This window comes from Myxocyprinus asiaticus, chromosome 34 (assembly GCF_019703515.2).
Source record: "Myxocyprinus asiaticus isolate MX2 ecotype Aquarium Trade chromosome 34, UBuf_Myxa_2, whole genome shotgun sequence".
In the NCBI taxonomy this organism is placed as follows: Eukaryota; Metazoa; Chordata; class Actinopteri; order Cypriniformes; family Catostomidae; genus Myxocyprinus; species Myxocyprinus asiaticus.
Window position 1 is genome coordinate 20,961,615 of NC_059377.1, and position 9,152 is coordinate 20,970,766.

General features: G+C 38.6%; 1 protein-coding gene across 1 annotated transcript in view; it reads right to left on the bottom strand.

Moving 5' to 3' along the window:
* LOC127425333 (CUB and sushi domain-containing protein 2-like) overlaps positions 1-8,749 on the bottom strand; it is a 463,524-nt gene extending 454,775 nt beyond the window's left edge. The window contains exon 1 of the mRNA XM_051671189.1: positions 8,497-8,749. Within this exon, the coding sequence (XP_051527149.1) occupies positions 8,497-8,680 (184 nt within the window). The 5' untranslated portion in view covers positions 8,681-8,749. The remainder of the gene's footprint in view (positions 1-8,496) is intronic.
* Between the last annotated feature and the right edge of the window lie 403 nt (positions 8,750-9,152).

Sequence of the window (9,152 nt, forward strand, 5' to 3'; positions counted from 1 at the left end):
TACAAACAAGAGCGATGCATGACAACCACACAGGAGAGAACATCGCAGGGTTACTAAAGGAGGCTGTTACTGAATGGAATGCAAGCACTTTTATTTTTTTCATTACTGATATAGGCAAATGTTAATTCCTTTGGTCAGATTGCATAAAAAGTAGTGCTTTGATGTTGCAGGGACTGATAAATGCAAATGCAGATCCCACTGTTCTGATTACATTAAAAAAAAAAAAAAAAAAAATTTTTACTCCAGTTTTATGCATATGGTGGTGTGTTATTTATACTATGACAGTTTTCCTAAAATTAGATAAAAAAATAAATTAAAAAAAATTGCAATATATCACAATATATTGAATCGTAACCCCTGTATCGTGATACGTATCGCCAGATTCTTGCCAATGCACAGCCCTAAGCCTGACAGGTGTGTTTGCTGTGACAGCGGTGCAGCACTGACATGGATTAGAGTGGATAACAGGCTGCAGCAGCCAGCGCACTGCGACCTGACGGCTGTCTGCCTCACTCAGCTCTAGACACCAATGCATAGACCTCACTCAGATTTTTTGTCCTGTGCTAATTCCCCTATCTTTATCTCAGATTCAGATTCAAATAGCTTTATTGGCACAGTAAAAGAAAAGCTTTACATTGCCAAAGCCTAGTCACATAAAATATACATACAAACACATTTACACACATATGCATGCAGTTAAAGAAAACGATGTAAAAATACAATAAAATAAAGGAATAGTAAAAGTGAAAATAAAATGCTATGTTTTCCATGTTATGCATGTGGCACAGTGTTTCGGTTATTGTCTGGTAGTGGTCCTGGGCCTCGTTTCCCAAAAGCATCGTAAGCCTAAGTAGATCTTAGTTTTGCGGACCATTTCCCAAAAGCATCGTAAATTAAGTAGTACTTGAAAATGCTTGTAGATTTATGAGTGCTCTGGAGTACTCGTACAGCGCTAAGAACATCGTAAGGACACAGACTTATGCAGACACCTGCGAAATTACACCTGATACAATTTAAACACCTATAGCTACACTTTATGCACATTTAATATCAGTATACATATGTTTTATTTTATTTATTTTTTAACCAAAAAGGCTAATAATAATAATGAATGCATAAAATGGTTGGTCAATATTGGATGAACAGATAAATTAATAAGTAAACAAATAAAGGTTATTTGTGGACTAGTTGGTAAAAACAAAGTGGTGGCATGATTGTTAGATTGTTAGAACTAGCCATCCGGTTTGAGGGAGAGAGACGCATGTGGTGCCGAAACCCGGGAGAATTAGAGGAAATACGCCGGTATGGAGTCCTCGCAGTTGGCGGAAGTCATCAAGTCCCTCGCCAGAATGCACCATGCGCAATATCAGGCCCTGCTTGAGCTATGCCAGGACCAGGATCGTCGATTCCAGGAGGTTCTCCAAGCTCAAGCAGAGGACCGGTACGCGATCCAGAGCCTACTACGCCAGGGGCCGGAGGACTTGCTGCCGTCCGCTGACAGAGGACCGGTTGAGGACCGGGTGACAGCACGTTCGGGAGCAAGTTCTTCTCTCTCTCTCCTCTCTCTCTCAAACCGGCATCTCCGGCTGCCCCTTATCTCGCTCTCCCACTGATCAGCTGATTCAGTGCTGGCCATGCTGCATCACGGCCCGGCCATGCCCTCCTCCTCGTCACACACCTTTACTGTTATTCAGGAATGGTGAAGCTAGGACATTTTCTAGTAGGGTTTGAATTTTTGGTTTGCCAATTATACTTTGGTATGTATCATTACTATTTTGCTTTCATTTGTATGTGTATTTAATGGAGTGGAAGTGGGTTTGTTTCGATGCCTATTGGTTCGTTTTTGATCCGCTAAGGTAAAGGGTGATTTTACTGTGGTCTGACAGTGGTGTTAGTGGGCTGACTGTCAACGCTCTGAGAGAGTTTTGGTTAAGGTCTGTAATAAAGTAGTGTACTGTGCTTTTACCCAATGTTGAGCTATAGGTGTATCTACAGTAAGTATCCCTTCGTAATCTGCCATTGACTATGTACAGACCTAGTGTGTGACACAAATGGAGAAGGTGTGTTCCTTTTTTGTTTGTTGCTTTATCATAATTGATTCTTGGTGTGTATGTAGGCAGGGGAAGGACGTCACCTACTGGTAGGTGTTTGTCCCCCTGTGTTAGTTTATCCCTCCTTATCTTTTGGCCTTAGTTCAATCAATTGCTGTTTGATTGTAGGGTATATATTGCATTCTACAAGGATTATCACAAGGACGAAAGTAGGAGCTGGTGAGTATTAGTGAAGTGGTCTGTAGTAACTAATGGCACCCCTCAGTGGAGCTCTGCCAAATAAAATCAGTCACATTCCTTTGACTGTGTGTGTGTGTGTGTGTGTGTGTGTGTGTGTGTGTGTGAGAGAGAGAGAGAGAGAGAGAGAGAGAGAGAGAGAGCGAGAGTGAGAGAGAGAGAAAGAGAGAGAGGTTCAGGTGGAGGAAACTTAAATAGATTAACTTTGTAATCTAATCACAGATCAAAGATAAGAAAACACTAAATCAACATTCTTAAGGAGACTCTGGAGTGACAGGCAGCAAGGCAAGAGGAATATCTGTTGTCAATCTACAACAGATAGTGGCCTCTGGATGAGAGCAAGTGGTCACAGCAGAGGAACACTATCACACTAGTATCTCACTTTCGGGTCAGAATAGAACCCAAACCATTACAAGGTTGGAACAAGCTTTCTGAATGTTGTTACAAAGAGGATCTTTCTAAAAATCAGTGCAGAATACAACTTTGATTTAATATGCTTCTAAAGTTTTACAACAGCGATATTTGGGGCTACATTGAAAAAAAGTGTTTTGTAAGATAACAATGTAATTAATGTGGTAACATCTAAATTGAATAGGTTTATTCAAGTAAAAAATACAATTATTTATAATGAGTTAATTAACTTGACTACATTATGTTACAACAATGGAAGTAATTTTTAATAGTCATATCATTTAGAAATAGCTCCTTAAGGTGACAACAGCATGTTCTTACTTTAACAGTGTGGATTATTCAGATAAATCACTAGTTTGATAATAAAATTAGAATTAAGTTTAATATAGGCTAATAATATATTTTTTTTCCAGTGACAACGATGGTTTTGTTGACCATGACACAAATTTAAACTAAATCTTTACAATAATGGGTTAATTTGTCTCAATATCCAGTATGTTTTTTTGTTTTTTTACCTCGAGTCACTCCTTGCTCAAACATGCACTACTAGAAAAATAATTCTGACATCTCAAGGCTACAAAAAAACCCACCTACAAAAACTTAATATTAGCATACAAAATTACAAAATCAAAATTTTTTGTATACATGCCTTTAGTGCTGTCACTTTCGGTGCAGCTCTCATTGTAAATATCAGGTTTATTTGCTTTGGTTTGCCTTTTAACTTATATATAATATAATTTATAAATAAGTTATATATAACTTATTCATCTACTGACACACAAATCATGGCCAGTAGTAACAGAGATTGCATCGGCCTTCCAGGTTAGGCTGTGGATCGAGGGATTTTTACACGCACTCCACTTCTACTGGTCAATTCCGATTTTGAAAAATGTAATTTATTTACATTTATTGAAACACAATTTATTTTTATTAAATTCAAATTACACTTTAAATAACTAAAATATTATCAAAATAACTTCATGGTCATGCCCATTGAATTTGCCTGTACAACTTAAAGCATAGTGCTCTTAAAATTGGGCACCAGACCTGCTTCTCAAACATCTCAGGAAAATAGCAAATTGCGCTTTGCACCACTTCATTGACATACAATACACTGCCAGTTTGTACACAAACATCCACAGATAGCGCAAACACTCCCACCCACGGCCACTTGCGCTTTGCACTGGCATGAAAATTGCGCTTAGAATTAATGCTCTCACTAAAATCGGGTAAGACGTTGCGCATAGCACTGCGCTTAGCACGGTCATGAAAATAGAGCCCTTCATTTGAATAGGTTACGTTCTGCTCAATACAGTGCCTGTGTGTACAAGAAAGTCTGATATAAGCCTAACTTATTTTAATACCAATAAAGGAGTTAGTATTTTTAATCATTTTGAATACTTTTAATGAAAAAACATGATACATAAGATTACGATTTCATGAAAGAAGAATTGAACTGTTATAAAAACACAGATTTGTGAGACTTTAGCAGAACTGAAGGTGTCAGAATTAACACCTTGGTAATGACATTCTATCATACTAGTCTTACTATTTCTGCCACTGATTGATATCGCAGTAGTAGTAAGTGTAGTATGGGTAGTGTGCCATTGCGAACCCAGCCATGAAACACGTCATTGCGGTCATCGGAGTGTCTGGCCAATTGCCAGACTCTTATAAGCCATGTTGTCATGAGAGCTTGTGCAGCTGCTTTGGAGCAACTGCACCGGCTGAGCCAGGCAGCTGGTCTCGACTCACGCTTGCGGTACTTTGATGGCATAAAGCAAACTCTCTAACTGACATGCACTGCTTCAAGTCAGGCGACGATCGGTCTATGCATTAATGCATGAAGTTGTACACATTTTATTTTTGGACTGTTGTGCATTCACATGTAATTTCCCAGTGGGAAACTCCTATTTCGGATTCATACAATAGCATATGATGACAGGGTCAGTCACGTGACTTGTAAGTCACATGACTTTTTTTACAGTATTTGTATTCACATCTTGGTGTTTCCATCTAGCATTTTTCATGCAATATCCCAGAATGTACATAATAATATGTGGATGGAAACTCTGAAATGTGTACAGAAGGTTCCAAAATCTATAGGTTACTTGACATACCTTCCTCTACCTTGACCTGTTAACCAGTTTTGCTGGGACATCTCTGCTTCTTTCCATTTGTAGTAAATAAACTAAAACTTATCGATTACACTTATACAACATGTTATGTTCGATTATATGATTCACCGGAATGACGTTAACTTTTAAATTGTTCGAGCATGCAAACTCCTAAGGGGGACTGGATAAAGCATGTGCGGATCAAATGCGTGATCATAGGCTCAGACGCAGACAGTACGATATCTCGTGATACTGTATCAATAACTTCTCTGCACTGTTTATGAAAAATAATGAAAATGTGATAGAAAAAAAAAAAAACTTAAAATAACCAATAGAGAACATTGTGTTTGTTCTTATTAGACTATAAATTATATATATATATATATATATATATATATATATATATATATATATATATATATATATATATATTGACTTCGAAAATTGTGCAAACTGTGAATGGAAAATAAAAACCAAAAATAGCACACAAAAATCTCTCTGTAATGTTTTGGAAATGTTAGTTTATCGTTATATAAAATAAAATCTAGAGGGAACACTCCTAGAATGTTAGGAATTGTTTCCCAAAAAAATCATCATATGCTAACATTAGGGGAAATCTCTGTGTTTGCTGGGTAGTCAGGAACTCACATGGCCTGTTAACTTAATGTGATAAAGAAGCTAACAGTACATTCAGAGCAGGGAAAGTGGAAAGAAAAAAAAAAAAACCCATGCAGAGTCCAGAAACTATTGGTGTAGCTGTGTAAATAAATCATTCTCTCCTTGCCAAAAGCATCCTCCAGCCCTCTGGGAGTTGAAGGCAAACAACAAAACTGTTTAGTTTTCTTTACATTTAAAGTCGAGCAAACAGACTGGCAGGTGTTAATTTTTCTGGAACAGACTATCATGAGTGCCTGTAAAAGTGAGTGGGGGGGGGGGGGGGGGGGGGGGCAGAGTGAATAAGCAGAGTGAGAAAAAAAAAAAGTGGTGGCAATATATTGTGTGAAGGATTTTCCCTGACACTTCTGTGAACATAACACTGTTTGAGTATCAGCACTGTCCCCTTTTAGAGAACTAGTTGGTAGTCTGCTTTACAGCTGTGATAACAGCCCTGGTGGGAGCTGTCCTTGGTCCTAATTGGCCTACAGCTGGGTATTGCGAATCTAACAGTTAAAGAAGAGCCTGTACTAAACATTTAACCATGTTCCTTTGTTCCCTCTGTGACTCAATACGACGCATGTGTAAAAAAGCCTTTATTTGCTAAAGCAGTTTTAAGCAGTTTTAAGCAGTTTGTGAAAGGGACTAATGGTGGAATGTAGTGGAAAAGACGCAATAAGCGAAGAGTGTGAAAGGAGCTGCCCATGGTCCTGAAGTGTATAAAACCTGTGGTCTGTACCACAAGTTGCTTTGAAGACCACTTTACGTTACCACTACACCTGTTACTGCTACAGTAAGCTGACAAATTGTGATTAAATAGCATGGTGCCTCTGTCTGAAAAAGACAAACCAGCAAAAAATACAACATAAAATAAAAATTCCAAGACAAGACTTAAAAGAAAAGAGTGCACAATTTGTCTTTAAACTTCTTGTTAGAATGTGGTTTTAGGGAGCCTAACATGTCTTTCCCCATGTAATCTCAAAAGTTTTAAAATGTTGTATTCTCAGAAAACAAAGTGAATTCATACGCCAGCCTCCTTTCAACATGATGAAATGATTTCTATGCATGCTTATACGAACTCCAATGTTCAGCAGAGCCTTACACCAAGTTGCATCATGGAAATGCATTGGTTTAGAGACTTTTGCCGTTTAATGAAATCGAGTGCCATTTACTATCAAAAATTCTGGGAGAGGAAAATGGGATTGAGTCAAACATTCATGATGGTGAGTTGTTTATCTTGTGTTGCTTCTCTGGGATAGAGAAAACGTTTAATCTCAAGTACTTCAACATCTGCAAAGCTGTAGAAACAAAATTGGTTTACATCTGAAAACAAACTTCTTCGTACCAAAACTGTCTTTAAGATTTGTTTTTCTTCTTAATCCATTTTAAATCTATATTTCTTATCTCATGGCTATCATGATTGTGAAAGACTACTTATTTTTAATAAGTAAGCACAAATGGTAGGTGATAGCATGCATTTAAATGGATGCCTGCTTTCAATCGAATAGCATTTTGTCAATATCCAAAGACCATATAGCCAACATGATGATCTCAGTCATAGCAGAGTAGCTGAAGGGTCATTACATTAACATTTCCTTCGAAGCAGAAAAAAGCCCATTTTATTTCACCAGTCATAGCTTATGCACTAACAGGGAAACTCTAAAAGGCTTCCAAGATGTGTACTCAGTATATTAATGAAGCATGGGAGACTCGACGGCCCTCTTTGTAAACTGCGCTATTCTGAAGCTTTGGTGCCGCTCAATGGAAAAAGCGGGAAACTGCTTGGCGGCGTTGCACGCGCTCTCCGGATTCTGTCCAAAACGCAGAAAAATCTGTTCATGGTATTACTTAGCAGTCACCGTCATCGTACTATGACTAAACACATACAATATCGAGCAGCTCTGTAGATTCGTTTACCAGCTTTTTAATCCTATACTGAGTAGCAACAATTCGCTAGCCTACCAAGGGGAACTGTTGATTAATCTCAGTGGTGAGAGAACGGTCCAATAAATGCCTACATTTATTTATATGAAGTTTATATTGTATGCCTCTCATACGATGAATTATTACTTTACAATTACACAATACAATTATATATATATATATATATATATATATATATATATATATATATATATATATATATATATGTATTTTTTTTTTCTTTTTTTTTTTTTTACAATTATTCATCAACTGCAGTGCCATTTGCAACTTACATATTTTAGAAAAACCTTAACATTGCACTTAAACATCAAAAGCTCACCGGTGTTCAAAGGGGAGCTATAATTCGCTTTTATGTACAAAATAGCACATACTATTAGTTACACGGGGAGTTAAAAACCATCCGCTCTCTGACTACAACTTCCCTTCGAGGTAAATGATGGTTAGAAAGATGAACTCGCTTAATGCCGCTATTTCAAGAAAAGCAACAAATACTGATCCTTACATAATGATTGTTTTGATCGAATGGAAATCGTTGACATGGAGGAAACATATCACGTTATGGTGGCGAAATAGTTTTTCTGCCAGCTTGATAATTCGCAGAGTCAAAGACCTGTTTTGTCGGCAGCCCCCGTGTTCCGATTTCTCAAACGCCCCCCCTTCCTCCCGAACTCACTCATTCACTCTTGGCTCCCACACTCACGAAATCTTGCGCCACACACACGCCCGCGCGCATAAATAAAAATTCGTAGCCTATATATGGCTCTTTTATATACAGCCTAATTAAATGATACACTTGGCCGGTTCATGTACAGCCTCTATATATTTGAACTGGTATGGTTCTCGAGAATGTTCTTATCCACTGATACCTGATATTTGCGGACCCATATTCTATCAATAAAAACGCATGACCCATCATTAAATAGCATACTGTTGGCATGAAACTGAAAACGACTGCACTCCATGGACATGTAAAGGGAAAAAAGGTGGCATGATCACACATGAACATAAGAATCTCATGTATGGCAACAGGGAGCGCGCTTAGACCACTGTTCCGTGCACATGCTGCATAACGGGAAACTCACCCTTAACCGATGTAGCCAACAGCCCCATGTACAAGAAGAGCACCCCGCTCCAATGATGCGCCTGTACTCCCACCTTCATTAGCGCAAAAATCCTTATTCCATCCAGTTTCCTCGTCCCATTGTATGTACATCTGCACTCTGTCCTCACAAGTCCCGTTCTGTCACCATTCAAAGAGACGCTCATGGTGGGTTTTTTGGCAGGCACGGTTATCAGATGGTTTTAAAAGGAAGATTCACTTGGTATCGGCGCTGAGCAAAATCCCAGTGCATCGAGACTGGACTCTCGCAACTGGGCTGAACCATCTCAAGTGAGCCGCGGGGTGAGACGAATCTAACAGACGCTTTCTCGCCGAAAATCCTGAAGAGACTGATAATGAGAACTGTCTCTTATCTCTTCACAGTTCACATGAACATTACAGACGCTTGGAGTCTGAAAATTGATTTCAAGCGGAAAATGTAGCATATGCCTTCAGACTTCCACAAGCGCGTGTTTAAGTTTTATTTCCAATTAATACGCGCTAAAAATCCTCGCTTCGGTCTTTCTCCCAAAGAGAGACAGCGCCTGTGAATGCGAAAATACCGTTAAGATGCACATAATGTCACCGCCCACTCGCGGAAGTTTACTGCCTTCATCACTGTCTGAATAATTTCCAGGC